This window comes from Phallusia mammillata, chromosome 6, assembly GCF_965637545.1.
Source record: "Phallusia mammillata chromosome 6, kaPhaMamm4.hap1.1, whole genome shotgun sequence".
Taxonomy (NCBI): domain Eukaryota; kingdom Metazoa; phylum Chordata; class Ascidiacea; order Phlebobranchia; family Ascidiidae; genus Phallusia; species Phallusia mammillata.
The window spans coordinates 23,275,879-23,300,611 of record NC_137257.1 but is presented as its reverse complement, the minus strand read 5'-3'; the positions used below and the strand labels follow the sequence as shown (position 1 = coordinate 23,300,611).

Here is a 24,733-nt window from a genome sequence, read left to right as displayed (position 1 = left end):
GTGAAGTAGTCCACCATAACCAGAATATATTTGTTGCCCAATTCAGATTCAGGCAGCGGTCCAACAATATCAATCCCGATCCGAGCATTTGGATATCCTACTCTGCTAGGAACCATGGGTGTACAACGTGCTTTCTGGGGCGATTTTCTGGATTGACAAACCGTACACGACCGACAAAAGGCGACCACCGCATCATTTAGCCCCGGCCAATAATATCCTTGTCTAATTCGAGCCGATGTCCTGTTGACGCCCATGTGTCCTGCCAATGGCTTGTTGTGAAACTCTTCCAGAATAATTTTTCTTAATGCACATGGGACAATAGTTTGCAAACCCCTGTGAGGCTTTCCTGCTGCGTTTTCCGCACGTCGACACGCAACACCATCCTCCCTCAAGACTAACATGTCCCACATGTTCCAATATGTACGGAGCTCCCTCGGCAGCCCGTCCAATTCGTTTGACGAAGGACCGCATTCCAACCACTGGATGACGTGACTAATTACATCATCTTTCTTTTGGCAATCCAGAAAGTGTGAAGCACCTAGCTCTGCTCGAGTGCCAATTTCCTGGGTTAGCCGACATACTGGTTCTGACGCTGGAATGCGGGAAAGAGCATCGGCATTCTGATGTTTTCTGCCGGCTCGGTGAATAATCTCCAAATCATAAGCACCAAGGACCTCAAGCCATCGCACTACACGTCCAGTGGGTTCCTTTAAGTTTTTGATCCATTGCAGAGCTGCGTGGTCGGAACGAACACAACACGGTCTTCCAAGTAGGTAGGTGCGGTAATACTTCAAGAAAAACACCACCGCAAGTAACTCTTTGTGTGTAGTTGAGTAACGACCTTCTGCCTTGCTTAATGTCCTGCGTCCGTACGATAAGACGTATTCGACCCCATCATGCACCTGGGAGAGGACAGCACCGATAGCCTTGTCGCTGGCGTCACAATCCAATACAAACTTTCCTTCATCCCTCGGAAACGCCAAAATGGGAGCAGAAGTCAAACGGCATTTTAGTATATCGAAGCTTTCCTGGTGGGCCGAGCTCCATTTAAAGCTGTTTTCACCGCCTGCTGCTACCAGTTTGTGCAGTGGGCTTGCAATTCGGGCGAAATCCTTAAAGAAACGTCGATAGTAGGACGCCAAACCCAAAAAGCTTCGCAGCTCAGTGACAGAACTCGGAACGGCCCATTGTGTCACAGCCCGTACCTTCCCCGGGTCAGGGCCCACCCCTTTATTACTCACAATGTACCCCAAAAAAGGAACTTCGTCACGATACAGTTGACACTTGGTTTTAATTTCAACCCAGCACGCTTAAGGCGATTTAAAACTTTTCCCAAATTCTTAATATGGTCAGACTCATTAGATGCATAACACAAAATATCGTCAATGTAGCACAAACAAATATCACCCAAACCCCTTAGCACAACAGCCATCAAACGCTGAAACGTGGCACAAGCATTAGTTAAACCAAATGGCAAGCGATTAAACTCATACAAACCGCTGTGTGTCGCAAATGCCGTTTTGTGTTTGTCATTTTTGTTCATAGCAACCTGGTGATATCCCGACGTCAAATCAAATGTTGAGAAAAATTTCTCTCCTCCAAGGACATCTAATGTATCGTCGATACGAGGGAGGGGAAAGGAATCTTTTACCGTCGCACTATTGAGACGCCGATAGTCAACGCAAAACCGATATGAACCATCTGGCTTCTGGACTAAAACAATTGGGGAGCTCCAATCAGAAGAACTCGGCGAAATCACGCCGTATCGGAGCATCTTCTCCACCATTTCGTCAATCCTCTTCCGGTGCACGATCGGTGCCCTCCGGGGATGCTGTATGATTGGTAGACCAGTAGTTTCGATTCGGTGTTCAGTCAACTCGGTAAACCCCAGGTCGTCTGAATGCTTAGAAAACACTTCCCGGTGGTCCCACAGCAACTGGGCGAGGGTTTCCGGCTCAGCCAGCCTTGCACGAATCTCTTCGAACTTCAGCGCAGCTAATAACCCCCGAAATTCATCGTCATTCCAGTCGATGGGCGTGCCCTGTTCCCTTGAATCTTCTTTCCTCGACACATCACGCACAGCCACGGATTCCTCAGGCATAGCAGCCAGTTGGCCGAACCCAGCCACAGGATGAATCACTCCAACGTTTGTACCTTTGTGTAGACAAACCGGTTCCTCAGACGTATTTAACGCACGCACAAGTAATTGACCATCGTCTGACTGTAAAAGGGACCTCGCACCTCGCACCTTCGAGTCTGGATTCGACTCGAACATCCCGATGAGAGGGAATCCGTTTAACTTGCGGTTTCCAATATCTGCAGCGACAAAACTTTCACATCCAGCAGCTATTACTTGATCACAACTTGCATAAACACGGTAGCAGGAGGACACACCTTGGCGAGACGTGAACGGCACAAATGCTCCACCAGCATGCAACACTCTCTGGGAGTACAGAACGTCACACTGGTGAGCCAACAGAAAGTCATGACCAAGCAAGCAAGTGTTACCAGTCAGACTCCTGGTAACGAAGAAGTTACGCAACACATCTAAACCACCGATCTTAACACGTAGTTCCGCCACACCATCAGCAGGAAGCAAGGTCGATCCATCCGCTTGGTACAAAACAGAGGTCGGTGCGGCCAAGGTGATCACTCGGGACCCTCTTACTCTTTCTAGAACGTCATAACTCATCAAACATACAGGTGACCCTGTGTCCACTGTGAAGGCGATCCCTTGTTCTTTTACGCTTCCGAACACATTGACTCAGAGAGGCTAACGGAACTACATTGATTGGGGTTGGGCCAGACTCCTCTCGCGATCTTCCAACCCATTTCCGTTTAAAGGACAATTGCGCCGTATGTGGCCAGATTTGCCACATCCATAGCACGTGATATTGCTTGGGCGGTTGTACGGAACTCTTCTAGGAGGCGGAACTTCGGAGAGACGTTGTAGCTTTTCCACAATCTCCTTCATTGTCTCCTGCGTCTGGGTGTGCACCGCTTCAAGTTTTTCCAACCGATCGCCTATGGAAGGTTTGTTTTCCTGATTTACTCCATGTACTGCATGGACCCTCTCCCCACTCCACTTTGAAGCAATTCCCAGCAGTTCAGAACCACGGCGATATTTGTTGGCAGCCTCTACCAGTTCTTCCGGCGTCAGATTTTGGCCAACATTGAAAATGTGAAAAGCAAGATTCCTGTCCTGTAGACCACGAAAGAAAGCGCTGCATATAGCACGGTCACGTATTTGCATAACACTTTCCACAGTACTATCACCGTAGGCTAAACGAGCTATCTCTCCCAATTCACCCATGTAAGTTTCAATCGATTCACCCACTTTTTGCTTTCTCTCCATAAGCCTACATATGGCAGTGCTGCTATCAATTTCAGGTGCAAACCTTGTTCTCAGGCGATTGCAAAAATACTTAAAATCTTGTTTTTGTTCTGCAGTGAGGTTCATTTTCTTTATGGCCAAACCAATTTCGGGCGCACAAAAAGTTGTTAAAGACAGCGAACGCTGTTGCATGGGGATTTTAAGTAGGTCAGCAAAATTTTCAAAACTCACTAACCACGCTGCCAAATCATGTTTTCCATCAAATTGAACCGGTGTATTTATCCATTTCGAAGAAATTTTTGCTGCACATGGTTCAGCTGGTTCAGGTTCTCCACTATTCACATACTTCTTAAACCAAGCTTTTGCCTCTTTTACCTTCTCAGCACGACGTTCTGGGGTATCAAGGGGAGTTTTATCCGAAATTGAAGTAGATGCAAATGGTTTTCCTCGAGCTAAATCCATTTTGTTTTCGTTTCTTTGATGAATCAAGGTAATCTTCTGAAATGACCACCGCTGCCACCACTGTAACGTTCCACACTTTTTGTAGGTCACCAAATCAGTTTTATTATTACCTTAGTTTGCCTTATGATCTTATTCAAATAGAATCCAACGATTAAACACGATAATTACAGATACAAAACACACACAGCAATCTGGTAGAGCTACTAACACGATACGTTTCTCCTGATCCAAAAGTGCTTAATTTTCGATAGGTGGCGCAAAGGAGCTTTCGCGCCGATAATTACATTAAGCGCAAAGGAGCCGATAATTACATTAAATTGGATTATTTTATGTTCAGATATTGTTCAAATGGAAGTAAACTTTAATAATTGTTCTGTTGCAAACTTGTTCATGGGGGGTGGGGGGAAGAAAGGGAAGAGTGGGAGAAATGTAAGTAAGAGATAGTTTAAAAAAGGTTCAGTATCTAATTTTAGCATTGTGTTTGTTGCAGTTTGTAAAAAGAAACAATGTGAGAAGAAGACGGTAAGATTCTACAGTTAAAAAACTTGTTTTCTGTGTGTTTGATTGTTTTACACAAATTAATTGGTTGATTAATACAGAGGTTAATTTGCAGGTTTCTTCCCTTCAAAAAATTTCTTGAACTGCAAAAGTGAGTGATTTTTTAAAAACAAGATTCATGAGAAAGTATGTTTACACATAAGTTATATGTTTTTAGGCAGAATGTGATACCAAAAAGTGCCAGGTAAGATGCAAGATGGACACTTGTTATCTTTCTGACCATATAATGCACTATATTGTTTGCAGATGGCTATCCAAAAATGAGTTTTTTAAAAAAGTAAGGCCTATTTGTACATTTTTGTAATTATTAAAGAATATAATGTTGTAACAGTACTAATCACACCACTCTGTTTGTTTAGAATTTAGAACAGTCTCAATCTACTCGAAATGTAAGTTTGTGATTTAGCCTTTTTTACTTGGGAATGTCGAGGCAGTACAACTAATCACACCACTCTGTTTGTTTAGAATTCAGAACAGTCTCAATCTACTGAAAATGTAAGTTTGTGATTTAGCCTTTTTTACTTGGGAATGTCGAGGCAGTACACCTAATCACACCACTCTGTTTGTTTAGAATTCAGAACAGTCTCAATCTACTGAAAATGTAAGTTTGTGATTTAGCCTTTTTTACTTGTGAATGTCGAGGCAGTACACCTAATCACACCACTCTGTTTGTTTAGAATTCAGAACAGTCTCAATCTACTGAAAATGTAAGTTTGTGATTTAGCCTTTTTTACTTGGGAATGTCGAGGCAGTACACCTAATCACTAATCAACAGGACAGCTTGGGTAGAACAATGTAAGTATGCTTACAAACTCCTTTCTTTTTTATTACTGAACTGTCTTTTGCGCTTCACAGAAAAAAGAAATACAAGTTTGGATATGGTTTATGGTATTCTTGTTTAAGGTTTTCATGCGATGTAATTTGTACAAAACTTTAGTACATTTACAGTATCGGGCAAAGATGACAAACAATTTCTCTTAAACTATTGTGAGAATTCCAACCACACCCATGAGGTTCTCATTTGTGGTCGTTGGCATTTTTGTTAACCCAGACGCCTCGCCAGTAGCCATATGAAACTGGGAGTTCTTAGAACCACACCTGTTGAGCGTTCGAGCCTAAAGGTTTAGCAACCATCCTAGGCTTTAGGTTAACCACACCAATTGAGCGTTCAAGTCTGCAGAAGACATATAGGTTAACCACAGGCATTTTAGCAAAAATGCTTATTGGTCAACCACACTCGGGCGTTCAAGCAAAATGCATATTGGTTAACCACACTCAGGCGTTCAAGTCAAAATTTCAACAGAATATAAATCTACAAATTGACTTTTTATATAAAAAAATTAACATCTGCATGTTATTGCCATTGAGACAACCACATTTGAAATAAAATATAATACATTTAAGGGCAAATAAATCCTTGGCCAAAAGTCGGACACTGCGAAAATGATTTCAGACATGTGGCATGAAAACCTTGTTTACATCTATTACACACAATCCAGTCATCATTAACCTGACTAGTGGTTTGTAAGTGGTTGGCAGTCCCGCATATTTTACACTGTTCTCTCTTTAGTTTGCCTTGGAGGCAATTACCAGATACAAGGTTAAACATTTCTAGTCGACATGAAAATGTTGAAGTAGTCTGCATAAGGCTTGTGCCTGCAGCAAGCCATTTAGCATACATGCAAATAAGAACACCACAACTAGAAGAATCATTCTGTGCTGTACGGATTGGGGCCTCCACTGCTTCAAGCTGGAAATTGAATTTTTTAGACAGCAGATAATTAACCAACTTTTTTGCAGTGTGAACCTGTCCACTTGTTTCAATGCAAGGCATCGCTATGGGATCCAAGTAAATTAATGTTTTCCTTTCAATGTCAACAGTCAAAAGAATCCAGTGGCACTGTGTAGGGTTCCATGGAATAAAAATAAGCTTTTTATCCACTAGAGACATACCACGCCAAAGGTTTTTAATTGGACCCATTTGTTCCAGCGTTTGTGTCACCATAGAACAAACATACAATGTATGGTTGTTAGCAGACACTATCTGCCACAAATAGCTGTTAATTACTTCGTCAAACAGCCATCCAACTACAAAGTGTTCGTCTAATCTTTTCAACAGTTTTTCTTCGCATTTTGGTAACGTTGGCTCCAGTGACTTTAACTCCAAAATTGAAAGAAAATGAGGTCCATTTTTTAAAATCTGTTGATTGACTTTGGACCTGTTAAGGCTGTCCAAACTTGGTGTAAAACATTTTGACCCAGTTGCCAAATTAAGAGTTTCAGAAGTTACTTTGTAAGGCAAAGTAGTTACTTGGTGCAACGGCTGCAAAGTATTTGCAGAAGCTCCCACTCTTGATGTAAATGGGTTTGTCTTCGGATGATTTTAAGCCTCTCATAATCTCCCCAATATTACACACACCTTCATTTACCAATTCATCAATTTTGGTAATGATGCGTTTGTCAACCATTTGAAGAAATCCTGCTGACTAAAGCAAATAGAAATATGCATTTAGTTGTTAACACAAACAATACAATATCCAACAAATTGAAAGTTAGTTTAATAATTTTAATTTTTATGTTTGGAAAACATACTTCTCCAATAACATGGCCAGTATGATCGTCATTGCTGGGAAAGGCAATACTACATGCACGTTCCTTCAACAGACTCTCTTGCATCACTATCTTTTAAAGCCTCGTGAATAAATTTAGCTGATTTTGTCATTTGGTGTTTTGATCTGGTGACTTCCTGATATTAAACAAAGCCAAAAAATTTGTCATACTGATAAAGCATTGATATGCTTACAGCAAATTGGGGAAACCTCAACCTCAACACTTCCCGTATAAATATTTTTGCTTTGCAATTGCACTTTTTTGTACCTTGAATACACATCTTTTTTTTGGCAGGATTAGGATGGTCAAGTAACTACAAATGACAACAATGCTGTTTTAAAAACCTTGCTTGTAGATTGAGCCATGAGACACCTTTATACCTGATTGGGAATGCATGGCTTGCGTTTTTCATTTCGTTCTTTGTTGTAGTCTTTTGCATGTTGGCACTCCAGCCACACACTTCGTACAATAACATATGGGACTAAATCTTTTCCCCAGTGTACATAACCTTTTGAGATATCTGTGTATAAAATTGAAACATTACCACTTTTATACATATAAATGTTTACTACTGCATTTCATACTTAAAAACATACCATGGAACTTTTTTTGGTACACAATAAATTTGGTTACTGTTGAAATTTCAAACTCTTTAACTGCCTTTTCAGCTTCTTCATACGTAGAAACCCACTGTAAGTAATGTAATGATTAATTTATGAAACTTTCTAAAAATTAATGAAACATAAACCTCCACATTTGTATGCTTGGATACTTGTTCTGCAGGCAGTTTCTGATTAACCTGGCACATATTTAAAAAAATTTAAGGGTAATCAGAAAATATTTACAGTATACAAAGGACACATGTCAAACCATTTCATTTTGCATTTTTTTGAAATTTATAAAAAAAGCAATCTGTTGGGACTTGCTTCTTTAATATGTTTGCTTGCTATCTTACGTCTGAATTGTGAATTGCTCTACATCAAGAAAGAATTGCTCTTGGTCAAATTGTTGAATGTAAGTCAATAAAGCAACTTCATTTACAAAAAAAACTAACACTTTTGTAATCCAAGAATTTATTGGGCTATAAACATCATATAGTTTGGACAGTTTAAAAAAGGAGCACTCTGTTGACTTTATGAAGATTTATATTTCAAGTTTAATACCTTGTAGGCTGGAAACATAATTACTTCAAACATGATTATCATGTACGAATGCTGAGAGGCCACCTCTTTCATCTGCCGGAAATTATTCCAGCATTCACTGTGAATAACAATGTACGGAGTGTCATTGTTCCAGCACACTTTTGCTTTTGTTTTATCTGCAATATATATAAATGCATTTTTATACATGTATGTATTATATAAAACATTATGTCTTAATTACTGGCCTACCGTATGTCATTGTTTGTGACAAAACCCACTTTAAAGCAAACATAGTTTGGAATTGCAGAATTGATTTCTCTGCATCTTCTTTACACTGAAACCACTGTGAACAACAAAATCTATTTCAAGAAGCCGAAGTCAAACCGCAATCATTTTTAAAGTAAAAAATCACAAACCTTTTGAATTTGATTTGCTGTTGCAAAGTCAAATTCATGCTCTTCTCTGCAACCAATGTAGTAAGTTATTTTAAATTAGATCTTAGAATACCCAAAAATAACAAAAACATACGCAGTTTCGTTGCATGGAGTCATAACTGGATGGATTACATCCTCCACTTCCACTGAAACGTACGTGGTTTCGTTGCATATATTTTTAACTTCTGGTTTTACGTCAACCATTTTTCTAATTTACAACTTATATCAAATTTACAATCCAATTTATTGTAATATACTAGCTAAACCAAAACAACAACAACAACGCATATATACCAGTTATATTAAATTTACAATCCAATTTAATGTAATATACTATCTAAACCAAACAACAACAACAACAACGCATATAATTTTTTACCTTGAAGCTTTTTTACCTTGCGTCGTTTTGGCGCGAATGCTCCTTTGCGCCACCTATCGAAAATTAAGCACTTTTGGATCAGGAGAAACGTATCGTGATAGTAGCTCTACCCAGCAATCTAGTCACACCACGAGACAAACGGTAGAGCTACTAACACCATACGTTTCTCCTGATCCAAAAGTGCTTAATTTTCGACAGGTGGCGCAAAGAGCACTTTTTTCATTTAAAACGGTATATCTCAAAAAATGCTAACGGTTAGGGCTATTAGGGTTGGGGTAAGGTGTTAGCACTTAAAATTCAATAAAACTAACCCAAAAAATTAGTTACTAATGTAAAAAATTTATGTAAATATTTCCCAGCCCAACCCATTTATAGCCGCTAAATAAATAATTCAGCTCTTTACGCCACCTATCGAAAATTAAGCACTTTTGGATCAGGAGAAACGTATGGTGTTAGTAGCTCTACCGAGACAAACGGGCGACAACCTCACGTAATCTCGATACCAAAACTTAAACAGAGAAATCATAATCGTTATAGTTGTCATTTGGAAATCAAGGAAGAAGCTATCAATTATTTTGCTTAAACTATAGCTTTATGATTCATTTTGGTTGTAAAATAGAAGCACAAGATTTAATAATATGTTTTAAATTTAAGTGAGAGTGTTTTAATTTTCAAAGCTTGCAGAGTTTTGTACTTCAAAAAATTCCCCAATGATACCGTCTGCTGTTTACACCCGTGTACATTATTGTGTAACAACCATTAGGTCACAATGGAGTTGCTAATTAAGATTTGTTTTTCTACACAAAACAATGACTAGAAAACTAGAAATGTGACTTTTCTATATATTGCCAACTTATATTTGTCCAATAAAGGCCAAAAATTGGAGCAGCACCCCAAGAAATTTTTGGCCACGAGCCGCCACTGCGCAATTCTTTATTTGATTGTGTGTTTTTTTGCAAAACTAAAAATCTATTCCAAAGAAAAAAGTTGTTAAATACCTTCTTGCTTCAAAAATTTTATGTATTCGCTAAACAAGAAAAGTTGTGATTGATTTCACGCTTGAGTGAACAATCAGTTACCTCTCTAGTATTTTTTTAGTGCTCTATGGTCCAACACTGCCGAGTATGTAGCTGCGACTCGACCGGAGAACTTGCCTTTATTGGGGTACTTGGCCCTACAACTTACGTGTCTCATCAGAAATAAACCTCATCATTGGCGAGAGCGTGAGCATCTGTCAACAATTTCAAAAGATCCAACAACGTTTAAAAGGTCACGCGCACTGGCAGTGCTCTTTGACAGACGGCACATCTTCGTTAGTTGGCTCTTGTCTGGTAACGATCACACCAATCAGATCCTGCGATGCTCAAGTAACATTTTCTCTTTCCTTAGACATTTCTGTAAAGACAACTACCACAGCAGAGCAAAACCGTTTTAAATGATGTAGAATTCAAGCCTTCTTGCTAATTCTACCTTACAGTCTCTTAACTGGCAGAATAAGATAGTCGAAATTGATCTGTGATTCAAAACGGATTTTTGACTACCTAAACCAAACAATACTAAGAACGTCACAACAACCAAACAGTCCAAATTATGACATGAAATAATCCACCACAGCAAAATTTAATACATACACCATAGACTTTATATGTCATGAAAACAGGCAAAATTGCCAGGCTAAGACAAGGAGCTAAGCCATGTTTGGATTTGCCCAAATTGGACAGTAGTTTTTTTACACCTCCCTGAAAACAGCCAATGCAAAGGGTTGTTGTACCTTCTATCAAACACCACAGTCTTTCTGACCTTAAGAAAGCATCCAAACAACTAAGTGATGCAATGAACGGTTTTATTGAATCAGTGTTGTAGGAAGAGAGTGTGTTAGTTGCAAGGCAGATAGAATATAGTATGGATAACATTTGCACAAAGTATGTACACATACATTGGTTATATCCAGGGTTTTTTTAGGTTTGGTTTGGGTGACCGCTAAGTAGTTTTTTGAGACCGCAAGTGTTTCATTTAAATACCAAAAAAATAGCCATATCCAAATTTTGGGAAACGTCCCCCAAAACTCCTTAAAAAAACACTGGTTATATCTTCCCTACAGAATAGTGTTTGGTGAAAATCTTGAAATAAAAACAGTAGCCTTCTATGGGTGGCCTGTCAATACCGGTTTACTTTCTGTTGGTGATGTTCGTTATGAAACAATCCACAGTGTTTTAAGTAAGTGTTTGCAACTGATGTATTTTGTACATTTTTTACACATGACATTTGCACACATAATGTTTTAGGCAAAATTGAAAACATGTCAATTTGTTTGGGCTGCACTGGCAGTGATAAAATGTCAACTTTGTCCCATCAAGTTTTGCAGGCCTAGTGGACAATAAAATCTCTATGACCAACACCTTGCGATCTAAATCCTGCAGTATTGGTAGGTTTAAGTTAGAGCTTTGGTACCACTATCTACTACTGACTTGGAGTATGAAATTCAATCAGTGTTTTTTTTTTAGTATGTGAACTGCATCAATGTGACTCATGTGCAAAAATAAGTGTTGTTGATCAATCGGTAAGGGAAAAGTAAATCTTTACATTTTAATGGTGGCTCCATTGTAACAAAATATTTTGTTTCATACAGACAATTTTTGCCCAATCCGGTCTAAATGAATGGCAAAAAATGTTTCTGGAAGACCAATTAAAATATGCAAATTCTTTCCAATGTGGCCTAAGGTAATCACAACTTTATTGTTTAACTTTTGACAACACGGCTTTATATATGTTTGTAGATATCATCCTGATACAGTAAGATGGGCTATTGAATTGTATTCCAGCTCCCCCAGTGCCTTTGGACATGTTGAAAGTTTAGACGTCTTAACATTGCCATCAAAAAGCACCATAGAAATGTATATGTAAATTGTATGTATACCCAGCTAACACACAACGTAGTTTCGACGTTCGGGACCAATTTTTTTAAATGTTGTGGGAATGTTTGCCAACGAACGTCAACAAATCACGTCTTGCTACAGTTTTTGTTACGTAATACATGACGTTGAAGATTGGTAAAACCTAACGTCAGACAAAAACATTTATACAACCTTTCCAGACGTGGTTTGAAACGTAAAAAAAAACGTTTTTTGTTGACGTTACAAGAAAACCTGTCTGCAACTTTATTTGACGTAATTTTGAACGTTTTATTAACGTTTATTCTTAACGTTGTATCAAACTGCAATACAACTATGTTAAAACGTCATACGTAACGTATAATTCACGTTTGTCTCTGACGTCAAATTTAACCTGTGTACAACCGTTTTCGACGTCATTTCAAACGTTTTATTAACGTTGTTTAGTAACGTTGCAACAAACTGCAATACAACTATGTTAAAACGTTATACGTGACGTAGAATTCACGTTTGTCAATGACGTCAAATTTAACCAGTTTACAACCGTTTTCGACGTCATTTTAAACGTTTTATTAACGTTGCAACAAACTGCAATACAACAATTTTAAAACGTCATGCGTGACGTAGAACTCACGTTTGTTACTGACGTCAAATTTAACCAGTTTACAACCGTTTTCGACGTCATTTCAAACGTTTTAGTAACGTTGCAACAAACTGCAATACGACTATGTTAAAACGTCATGCGTGACGTAGAATTCACGTTTGTCACTGACGTCAAATTTAACCAGTTTACAACCGTTTTCGACGTCATTTTAAACGTTTTAGTAACGTTGTTTAGTAACGTTGCAACAAACTGCAATACGACTATGTTAAAACGTCATGCGTGACGTAGAATTCACGTTTGTCACTGACGTCACATTTAACTTGTGTACAACTGTTTTCGACGTCATTTCAAACGTCTTATTAACGTTGTTTAGTAACGTTGCAACAAACTGCAATACAACTATGTTAAAACGTCATACGTGACGTAAAATTCACGTTTGTCACTGACGTCAAATTTAACTTGTGTACAACCGTTTTCGACGTCATTTCAAACGTTTCAATAACGTTGCGTAGTAACGTTGCAACAAACTGCAATACAACAATTTTAAAACGTCATGCGTGACGTAGAATTCACGTTTGTCACTGACGTCAAATTTAACTTGTGTACAACCGTTTTCGACGTCATTTCAAACGTTTTATTAACGTTGTTGAGTAACATTGCAACAAACTGCAATACAACTATGTTAAAACGTCATACGTGACGTAGAATTCACGTTTGTCACTGACGTCAAATTTAACCTGTGTACAACCGTTTTCGACGTCAGTTGTAACGTTTTATTGCCGTTATATGACAAGTAAATTAATGTTGCAATGTTATGAAACGTCACTTCCAAATTGCAGGTTTCTACAATTGATTTTCCGTGTCCTTTTTAACTTTTTTACCGCTTTTCTTTTTCGAAAATGAATAAATTATTGCGCCATAGGTCGTAACACAACATTTCAAAATCCGTCATACAGGTTTGATTTTGGGCGCGGTGATCAGTTTAAAGTGTTTTCAAACCGCTCTTATATGAGCTCTGATGAGAAAGCTTGTATAGTCTTTAATTAATTTTTAGTGCGATAATTACTGGACTGATTGAATTTTCTTTTAAACACATGTGCAAATCGTTAAGACATACATCGCAACATTCAAATTTGAAATATTCGCGCATATTTTGAATTTTGGCGCGTAGGGCGGACTTTGAAATTTCAAAACCCGCTGTTATGGATGTACTTCGTTCAAAAGGTGTAGAGGCGTTGTCCGTGTTGTGGACTTCAGAAATCCATAATGCGTGTTAGTCAGTAAAACTTGGATTTATTTTCCTTATTTATATTTATTTTCCTTACGATTAATGCAGTTCGAGTGTGAGTATAAATTATTCCAGAGGTGTCAGTTTTTGCGCCTAGTTTGACAGGACTGTAGGCCTGAATTGCCTGAAGTTGAACTATTTTGGAGATGTCTGTCTGTTGTTGTATTATTTCAGATAGGTATGTTTTGAATAAGAATGTGAGTATTGTGTTTGCTGGGCACCAGTTGAATGTTGAACTTTAGTTTACAGTAATATGTTGCAGTGTTATTCATTTTTCCAGTAAAGAAATTAACTATTTTACCTGCTATTTCAATGGTTTGGATATGTTTACTTAGAAAGTCACCTTTGTGCTATCTGTGAAAAAGTAAGCTAAAGCTGATCTAGAAAGCAGGCTATATAATGTATACATTATGTTAAAAATTGCCAACTGAAATTAGTTAGTTTAATACTAAAATTATAGATTGTATTTGACATACACTTATACTTAATTAGGTCCTGTACCATCATAATCAATAAATCATTTTTTATCTACAATTGCAGTTTTAATATTCATTACATAATACACACTAAACCTGTGTGAATTTGTCATAAAACTACTTTGTGCTGAAGACACACATACTTGTCATTTTGGTCGTCGGAAAGAAAAATTCAAAATAATTGAAGACCACAAAAGGGTTGTTTAACATTAGTACATAAACAACCCATGTGTGAAAAGTATCTTTACTGCCCTGCAACACCTACAGATGGATCAGTTCAGTTTTATGTAAGTTTTAAGTAGCCAATAGTTGTATATGTGTTTAGCCTAAATGATACAGAATGCAATGTATGTTCTAATATGCAAAAAATACCCTACATGCTGTTCTTCTCTTTATGCATGAGAATAAATATGTTAGAAATGATCATTATCTAATGCTGGTCATGTATATCAAGGATTTTGCTGCTGTTTGCAAATTCATTCTGTCATATAGTAAAAAAAAGTGTAGCGCAATGAATGAGTAGTTGCAGATAGTTTTTTTAACTTGCTATTTTAGTTGTTGGAATTGAGGCACTTTTGCTTTCCAAAAATAGAAATATTTTTTTATATTTACCAGTTACTGGTGTTTTTGTTTTTTAGCCAACAAGTTACACATTTTGGAGTGATGATGAAGAAAAAAGGAAACTTGTGACAATGCAAAATCTGTCTAAAGTCCCCAATCTAGTGGCAACTAAGAACTAGAGGCTTATGACTGCAAGCAAACTGAAGACGAAATCTTTTAATAAATCCTAGTAAGTTTTAAACTAATTTATGTGTAGTTCTTTTGTGCAAATCTCACTCTAAAGCCAAAATCTGTGTTACATTGCTGCATGAACATTACAATTACAACAGTGCTTGTGATTTTTAGGTATACTTTTGGCAAACCTGGAAGGTCCGTTTCCTTGCGATATTCTCTGGAAAATGACAAAAATTATCGGAACAAACAAAGGACAGCAAAAGGTATAGTTCTACTTGCAGAAGTTTGTGTAACAAAACCCTATTGAGTTTGTACACAGTATTTACATTTGACTTTTTTTTGTATTATAGTCTGGTGTTCAAAGCAAAACACTGGATTCCTGAAGCACCAGAAGAGAAAAACTTAAACTAGTCTGAATACAAAGTAAGTTTATTAACAGTACAAATTTAATTTTATTCTGGCCCAAAGACTGACCAAGCTCTGGCCCTATTTGCTTGATTTAGTATGCTGGAGTGTTGAAATATGAAGCAGTGTACAGTGTGGAATGTTGGTTGTTTGTCCTTAAAAGGTCTTTTGGCAGAAAATGTTTGAAACAATCAAATAACACCTGCAGGGGCGGATCTAGAAAAAATTTAAGGGGGGTGTCCAACAATTATTTGGGAAATTCCCTAATGCGGTACTGACGATTTGGGTATTCCCCTTTCCAAAAACGTCATAACCTTGACGTCACTCACGCACCAAACAAGCTGCGGTCGCAATCACTTTTGTAATTACCCAGTGCTTAATGCGCAACAGAGATTTGGGGTTGGGGAAAAGCTGGTTTATTATCATGGACGCACCATTTGCTGTTTAATCGTCTCCACGGTTTGAGACCTGAGTACTATTACCCCGATGCACATTTGAAATGCGTGCTAAAAAAATCAACGCGTTTATACCACAATACGCCTCACGCCAAAGCTAAATACTTAATTTAAGGTTACTTGTTTCGTTGCAAATCGTCTACTAGTTTAAAACGACGCGTTAAGTGGCAGACAGAGTGCTTTATCCAGAATTGCAAGCAGGTCCGAACCAGAAAGCACAAGACTTCAACCTAACTCGCAACTTTGGCACGCAAAGGCGAGCGGAATCTTTTATTACCAGTTATCTTATACACAAAAGAACTATAGATTTTAGCGGAATCATTAAAATTTCCAATTATCGCTCTTGGCTCTGCTATCTAGCTTACTCAACAAAACTGCATAAACGTGACTGCCAGGTAATCAAAATACATTAGTTACTTAAAAGAACTTTAAAAGGACTGAACGCCTTTTTGAAACGAAGGGTAACCTTTTAAGTTGCGCAACGTTGCGAATGCAATAAAGTCGGTTACTACACAAGGCATAAAAAATGCCAAGCATTGGCAAGTTACCAATTACATGTACCTTAACAACATGGTTCGATTTTTATCGATCGAATATTTGTGACAAACAATTACGTGTTTGGTAGGTCATAAACAATTTAGCATGAAACATTTTAGTCGGATTTAACATTGTTTAAATGCGAAAACAGTTTAATACATTACATTTAGTACAGTTGAGCCAATACAAAATGATGAAGGCGCACTGCTTTAAGATAACGACTCCTTGTAATCACGCAGCGGTCAACGGAACGTTTAGCGTATTTGAAACGCACATCTTTTTCAAAATGGGAGCCCGGCAAATTTCTGAGGGGGGTGTCAAAACACCAAACACCCCCGTCTAGATCCGCCCATGAACACCTGCTACCCAAACCTTTAATAGATAAGATTTTGTTTTTGTTTGTTTACCTTACAACAATTGACACACCATCCCCAAAATGGGTCAAATGATTGTCTAGCTGCCTGAATACCACATTTACAAGTCAAATATTAATACCTTTGCATGGAAATTGTTATAAATGTGAAAGTTGTATCTGCAACCTCATGTTGTTCTTTACTCACAAAATTGACATATGCTGCAATAAATTATACCTGAAGGACTAATCTCATCGACAAATTTGATTTGCAGAGTGGAAGCGCGGAAATCTTTGTCAACATCCTTGACTTCAGATGTGAGAAGTAAAGATTGGTTTTTAAAGGCAGAGATTGCCATGGACTTTGATTTAGAATTTTTCTATATTTTACTGGCACTATTTGAAATGTTTATTTGTTTCTGCTATAATTGTGTTGTATTATGAACAAGCCATGTCAAACAGATATTATAAGGCAATGTTTTAGCACAATGCAACGAAAACCTTAATAGTATTTACAAACTCTTTAGGAGTCATACATATTTGTCTATTGTTCAGTGAATGCCATACTTTTTCGCCGTTTTTTGCTATTTACTGCTAACCCTTTTTGATTCTGTACTACTGTGATTTTTCACCATCAATATTATATTCCTACTTTGATTCCTTGGCATGTTTAATTGTTAGCGTTAGTTAGAAAGCTGCAAACGTTTTAAACATTGTAATTAAAAGTGCAAACATGTCAACACGTAATTAGGATCGGCGTTGTTAGGTGTCGTACTCATGTTTATTTGTGCGTATTATTGACATAAATTACCACGTCATATATACATCGTATGGAGTAGACACTCTTACGTAAAAATGACGTCATGAGTTACGTCATACAAATGTAGTTTTGAACGTTCGTTATTACGTTTGGTTCAACGCATATTTGACGTAATTCAACAACGTCATGGAGACGCGTTTTTATGAGGTCGTATTGACGTCTAACTAGACGTGCAACAAACGTCATGGCAAAACGTTGTTTACAACGTCCTATCTACGTTTTCTGGAGTCGACACTTTTACGTAAAACGAACGTCACGATTTACGTTTTAAAGACGTCACGAATGTACGTTATCTGCAACGTCCTATCTACGTCTTCTGGAGTCGACACTTTTACGTAAAAATAACGTTGCAAATTTACGTTTTAAGAACGTAATTTACAACGTTCGTAGTTACGTTTACTGAACGTAAGGTTTACGTTATGCACAACGTAGTTTCCAACGTCCTATCTACGTATTCTGGAGTCGACACTTTTACGTAAAATTGACGTTTTGTCGCAACGTCCTATCGACCAAACTTGACCAAAAATCTACGTCGAGCCGACGTCAAATTGTTAGCTGGGTAGGTAACCTATATTACAATATTTTATGAAAATACATTTATTTTGTACGGAAACAGCTTTTCAAAAGAACCTGGTTTAAATGTTAATGCAATAAATGACGAGGATAGGATAATGCAAGAACATAGTATTTTACCTGCATTTATTACTATGGATGAAATCAAAAGTAAGTAGTTATTGCTTAAGATTTTTTTTAATGTAACAGCTTGACCGTTGACAGTACGTTAAAATCTTTTCATTCGTCATGGTAAACTAATTGGATTTGTGGATTATGGGGATGTTGGAAATTAATCTGATCCTGTCATAGCTAGTCATGTTCTCGGTAACTGTGTTCTGCATTAATGCTTAATGAGCAACAACAATTACAAATACAGTACTTTCAGTGTTTTATCTACGCTCCCTTCACCATGAGATATCAATTCCAGTGGCATGGATGGTACCCAACCAAGTCCACTCCTCCAGTTCAGGGCTGCCAAAGCTTGGGTTTTTACTTGGCGTCTTGGGTTTTATTTTGAAAAATATAGCAATTCTTGGGTTTTGAGTCTTATTGATGAAATAGATATATGTAAGAACTATTTTAACGGGAAAAGTTTTTCGGGTAGCTGCACTGTTTGGGCCATTTTATCATCTCTTTTATTTTCTCTCTATTCTAGACCTTAATTCTTTCTAGATAAGTGTACAGTGAAAGCAATCGTTACACTCAAAAATGCAAATAGATCAATGTTCGTTAAACATAAAAACTGCGAACCATCAAAGAAGTTTTAAAGCTTTTAAATATACTGTAGACATTACTAATTTTATGAAAAAGAAAACAGATGATGATCATCAAACAGCCAAGAGTGAACTGGCTATTGCTGCATATTTTATTGAACATAATATTCCCTTTGCTTGCATTGACCATTTCCTACCAAAAGTTTGTAAAGTTGCATTTCCGGACTGTAAATTGTCAAATATTTTTCAATGAAACGAGTAAATTTCCTAATTAATTGCATTTCTAACCACATTTTGCATTCTTGGGTTTTCATTTAAATTCTTGGGTTATTTTGCTGTGAGTCTTGGGTTTTGTTGAAATTCTCATTGGCAGCCCTGCTCCAGTTACATTGTCATTATTGTTTTGGACCCTTTTGTGGGAGTGTGAATCACGTAATGTTCAGATTCATGCCGTGATATGTGATGGTTGTTCAGCAAATCGTTTTTTTTTTAACTTGTAAGTCAGTCAAACTACTCACCAAACAACCCGTGTGTAGCACCCAACCCATATGCCCCAGAGAGACCAATATTTTTGTGTTCAGACCCATCACATTTGTTAAAGGTCAGTATTTTGTTCATTGCAGTTAAACATCTTTGCTAAGGTGTTATTTTTTAAAATTAGGACCACGAAAAATTCTTTGTTGTCTTCAAAAAGCCTGGTGGAGTTTATGTGTTGAAAAACATATTGTGGGGGTCATATTCAAGAAAAAAAAAACTTTTTTGCTCAGCAGGTGTAGGCTTACAGAATCCCACATTAAACTTAACCCCTACTCCAAAGTAAGTTGAATGTTTACTCATATGGTTTGATCATTATATATGTTGATTACTATAGATGAAAGTAAAGCTTAGCCAGTGACGTGTTTAGTTGAAGGCGGGAAAATGTCTTCAATTAATTGATGGTGCCAAGGGAACCTCAGAATTTGTCTTATTGTTTGCACGGTAACAAATTCAATGTTTAAAAATGGTACTATATTTTCTAAACGTTTTTTTGTAGGTGATTTTGTAGATGTGAACTACGTCATTAGCCGACAGAATAAATTTAAACTCAAAACAACAGACTACGTCAAAGACACCGCAACCGGCCGGCGATTTTTAAACGGATGGTCCCACCACCCTCCTTCCGTTTTTAAGTCCATTATACATGGAGAGTCAAAACGACTACGGCGCTTAAACGAACGGGACGATGATTTCAGAGCCAGCCTTTGCAAATTGCGTATCAAACCAAACTATCCTGCTTCCCTATGTCAATAGAGATTCCCACCCTCGAATGGCAACAGCTCGCAAAAGGCTCTGAATGTTTGGGCAACGAGGTTCCCATCACTACTCCAACCTTCCGCAAAAGACCGAAGTTTGGTAAAAATATCACAACAACATACAAACGACCACCAACACTCGGAAACCTTCTTACCTGCTACAGGCGGCTAGCGCAAGTCGGGGAAAACAGTTCCATGCCTATTGGGGGCTCATCTGCACCTTGTGGACACTGTGCTTTGTGTGGACACTTTGGAAATCACAAAGGAATGGTTGACTATACCAGGGCTTCTCAAACTGTGGGTCGCGACCCCAACTGGTGTCGCGGAATATAATTTTGGGGTCGCGAAAGATGTTATTATGTCGTTGTCACAATAAATGGTATACGTGCGTACTAAATTGTTTTCTCGGCCGGTTTTTGTCATCGTTAAGTTGTTGTTATGCCTTTGTCATTAATAGCTTGGCTGTTACTCTGCACTTTGCCATTGATATTGTTAAAGTAGTTATGACATCACAACGAACTATTTTTACCTAACATTTTACGTTCCAGTAGGTTCTTGCTATATTGTATATACTAGTAATAGCAAGTACTACGTAATTCGCTTTGATGTCACAGTGCCGTTCACCCGCCATTTGGTTTTCTAGAAAGCTCTCATTTGGTTTCTAGAAAGCTAAGTTTTTTTGTAGCCAACTGCTTTAAAATTTGAACTAAAGTTTAACGCAAAAAGTGTTCATTTTATGATGGATCAATGGCTAGGTTTAAACTCGTGTGAAGACATCAAAGGTACGCAGAAAACAGCTGAAAAGACAAAAAGAAAATATGATGAAACATTTTTGCAGTACGGGTTTACTTGTTGTGACATTGATGGAGTGGAGAAACCTCTTTGCTTAATTTGCAATGAAACGTTGGCTGTGGAAAGCATGAAACCCTCCAAATTAAAACGGCATTTTAAAACCAAGCATCCAAAAGATTCTGATAAATCAAAGGAATATTTTGAAAGACTTCTAAGGTCTTCCAAAAAACATAAGCACTGTGACGTCCAAAATTTGAGGACTAGTCACGGCCTAAGCTCACTTTAGGCAAACCTAGGCTAATGTCTTCGTTGGTACCATCATCAGGTACAATGAGTCAGAAATTCACAACTGCCCTCTAGACTGCACAAACTGTGGGTTTCAGTGTTCTATTATGGCGATGAAGGTGCAAGAACAGTGCACGAATGACAACAAATACAGTTCGTATCCAAAACAGTTCAATTGCGCCACAGTAGATGACAAGACTATACCGAATGGAGCAAATCAAGCAAGTTGAGACAGTTGAGATTTCTGAAAGTCACAGTACCTAGGTGCTTGACATTATGGTGTTGGTTTTATCGTCTAAACATTCAAACAACAATAACAAACGAAAAGTTACTAGAAACACTTCACATAGCTAGACATTAACATAGTTGTAAACTTGCTGACATTTGGTTAACACATAAACATTTAAACTAAGCCCGATTCTAACAGATTACTGCACTAATACATAGAAACTGCACTTTTAGAACAAGGTGTGGCTAAGTCCAAGCACATTTTAGTCACATGACACATTTAGAAGTTAGGATTGGCCCAAAACTAACAAAGACAATGCACTTGGGAATAGACGTAACGCATGGTTGCACTTGGGAAAGGAAATATAGAAATCATATTTTAATATTGTGACTTTGTCCGTAACAAGCACCTTACAGAAAAATATTTCACTGTGAATGAAAAGTACTTGCACGCGTCTTTTGAAGCAAGTTACTTGATAGCCAAATCCGGCAAATCTTTTATGGTTGGGGAAGATCTCGTTTTACCTGCAGCTGTTAAAATGTCAGAAATGGTACACAGGGTTCCCGCGAAATATTCGTCCATAAATCCCATGACTTTTCCAAAACTTTTCAAGAAAATAAACGCAAATTTCCATGACCTTATAAAACGGGCGCTAAAAACAACCAATCCGTTTGTAACTTCTTATCAGAACAAATATAAAGTTAATAGTCTTAAAAACACCTGACACTTTGACAAATAGCGCTATTTAATTGCGTAAATGCGACAAGATAGGCAACTGCTTTATTATTTAAGCCTCGTGTGTGGAGCCGCTGTTCCGTATCACACAGAGCTGAATCGTTTAAAAAACGTCCGATCACTCCCTCTCTCGCCTCACCTGTGGTGGGGCAACTAGATTGCATGTTAAACATTATGCACACAGTTCACGCTTTGTAAAAGTTTTATTAAAAAAAAGAACACAAGTCAAACAGCAGCAGTTAAACAACTAACTGCAGTTCCGATTTTTTTGACTCAATATCTTCAACCGTTTGATCGACAATCTTTTCCTTTTCGTTTGCACTTCGTCTAAGTGAGTTGGACTTTGCCACATCTGCGAGGTCGCTTTCTTTTTCCGCTTTTAGGGCGTACTCATCTGCAGCTGTTATTAATGTTTTTATATCAGCGATCAATCGCTGCTTTTTGTTCTGTAGATATGTTATCTACTTCTCAATCAACTGACGTTTTTTACCCCTCTCTAAACTTACATCCGTTTTCCTCGCTTTATCAAGATACTCTCTGTACCTCATTCTGGCACTGGAAGCATATTTTACCTGTCCTGTGTTACCTGAACCTTGGTTAATCCTCCGACGTCTGTTACGTAGTCGATAATCTGCCTACGAGCAACCAAACTTTTTTCTTGTTGATTTTCACACACCAGTTCCTTGTTTAGGGAAAAGCCTCTCTCTCTGCTGAGGCTTGGCCGTGCGATAGACAAAGGACAAGCTGAGCAACATCCCACAAATCTTTGTATTTGCTTTTGTCAGACAGGATAGAATGATACAAGGTATCCAAACGATTTTTTTGCGGGTCAAATTCGCTTAGAATGTTTGAAATGGGTCCGGAAAGAGCCTCGTCAATAAGCATTACAAATTGCTTCAATGTGTTGTCGCAGGAAGTTGGGTCTACACTACAAGAACATTAAGGCACCTTGCCAAGCAACTTTTGCACTTTGTTGGCTGTGACACAATAATTTCCGGAACCAACCAATTTAGGTGACGAACAAGTGAATGCTTCAATGGTGACTTTTCCAACAATTTTAGTAAAATGCTCTTGACAAAATTTCTGCATTCTTTTTTAAAAGTAGCAGTCTGTAAGTCAGTGACTTTCCCTCGTAACCTTAGGTCCCGTATGCATTTTTTTGCTATAAAGCCTACATCGACATTGGAAATGTCTTTGTAAATTAGCTCATCTTTCAAATCAACATGGTCTAAATCCAAAGGTTTTTTCACATCTTTCAGAACACTATCTTTAATTATCCGTGACAGTAAACTTTTTACCATCTTAAAAAAGTCAAGAGCAAGCAAAGGCAAAACTGGAGCATCGGTTTGATAATCTTTTAGAAAAGGTTCGACCTCCTTAGCTATAGAAAGAAACGCTTGCGCCTTTGCTTCAAACAACAAGTCCTTCACAGTTTCTTTTACAGATAAAAATGACTTGTTTTTTGGAACAGGTAATTTTGCAGACAGTGCACCCGCTACATACTGCTTTAGGAAAGTCAGAATTTCCAAGGCGCGTTCCATCACTGACACATTTTCCAGTCAGCGATGTTTGCAAAAATTTTTTGGCACAAGAGAACATCCCGTAAGAGATTTGAAGTCTTCGCATCTAGCAGGGGCATCTTTGAACAGCCAGTATATGCTTGAAAGTTGTTCCTCAATAAACCACCCACATGTAGTGCATCCTTTGCGAAAAGCATTGTGGACAATATGGATACCACAACTTCCAGTGTTTAAAAGCTTTTTAGCGATATTTTCTTTTTCGATTTCCGCACTAAGCTTATTGAATACCAACCAATTTACGTTAGGCAGACCTAAGGTTTGAACTGCATCAATAAGATGCTGATGTATATCAACAGCACAAGAATGTCCCAAAAATTTTGACCTAATGTATCTGGTTTTAACAGCGTCAAAGTCCCAGTAACGCACATGGATGTCCAACTGATTTTCCTGCATTGATTTTTTGAGACTTTCATCGAAAAGAAGGACATACTGTTTGGCTTTTTTAATTCTGTCTGTGAAAAGATTTGATACGTATGGTGCAATGCCAAAAACAGCGAGGTAGTATGTTTTGTTTTCTCCACATTTAAACGTTTGGGCCAGTTCACTGTCTGGAAACATTGAAGCGAAAAGCTCATTGGCACCTTCACTAGAACGAAACGAGAAGTGTGATGTAACTACTTTTAAAGTCCACAGTATTTCTGTCTTCAGTACATCTGACCGAACATATTTGGCGAGTGGCAAGCGTGCATCAGCAGATTTTGGAGTCGAAAAACAATCTGTGACCTTTCTTACACTGGATGCTGCTTTGTGCGCGAGGTTTGATACGTGTTTCTTTCCTGACTTATGACTTTTTAGGGCAGATTCACCCATGTTGGAAATGTCAAAAGTCGTCAGGCAAACTTTACAGCGGGCTTTATGTTTGCAGCTTTCAACCTTTTCTAGCCATGCTACATAATCCTTATTTACAAGCCACGAATTTTTAAACATGCACTTTCCAGGCATTGCAATCAAGAAAATAAGCCTAATACGACAAACCAAAGTTAATCACAAAACGGAAGGAAAACTGATAAAACACAAACTAATGAAACTTTTAAAGACGTTAACTCTGCCTGCAACCTTCGCCACCCAAG

The 24,733-nt window shown here is 37.9% G+C and overlaps 1 protein-coding gene, 1 long non-coding RNA gene and 1 pseudogene across 2 annotated transcripts; all 3 read left to right on the top strand.

Annotated features, from left to right (window-relative positions):
• The first annotated feature begins 11,025 nt into the window (after positions 1 to 11,025).
• Positions 11,026 to 12,312, top strand: LOC145232899 (uncharacterized). The gene is made up of 4 exons (XM_080097576.1): positions 11,026 to 11,344; positions 11,424 to 11,479; positions 11,549 to 11,640; positions 11,697 to 12,312. The coding sequence occupies exons 1-4, from the start codon at positions 11,308 to 11,310 to the stop codon at positions 11,821 to 11,823; spliced, it is 312 nt and encodes a 103-aa protein (XP_079953702.1). The 5' UTR covers positions 11,026 to 11,307; the 3' UTR covers positions 11,824 to 12,312.
• Positions 12,313 to 14,079: 1,767 nt separating this feature from the next.
• LOC145234671 (uncharacterized) lies at positions 14,080 to 15,504 on the top strand. Its single transcript, XR_013861315.1, has 4 exons — positions 14,080 to 14,465; positions 14,817 to 14,968; positions 15,085 to 15,176; positions 15,264 to 15,504. It is a non-coding gene; the product is annotated as an uncharacterized LOC145234671 (long non-coding RNA).
• Positions 15,505 to 17,666: 2,162 nt separating this feature from the next.
• Positions 17,667 to 19,757, top strand: LOC145234517 (uncharacterized; annotated as a pseudogene).
• Positions 19,758 to 24,733: the final 4,976 nt, after the last annotated feature.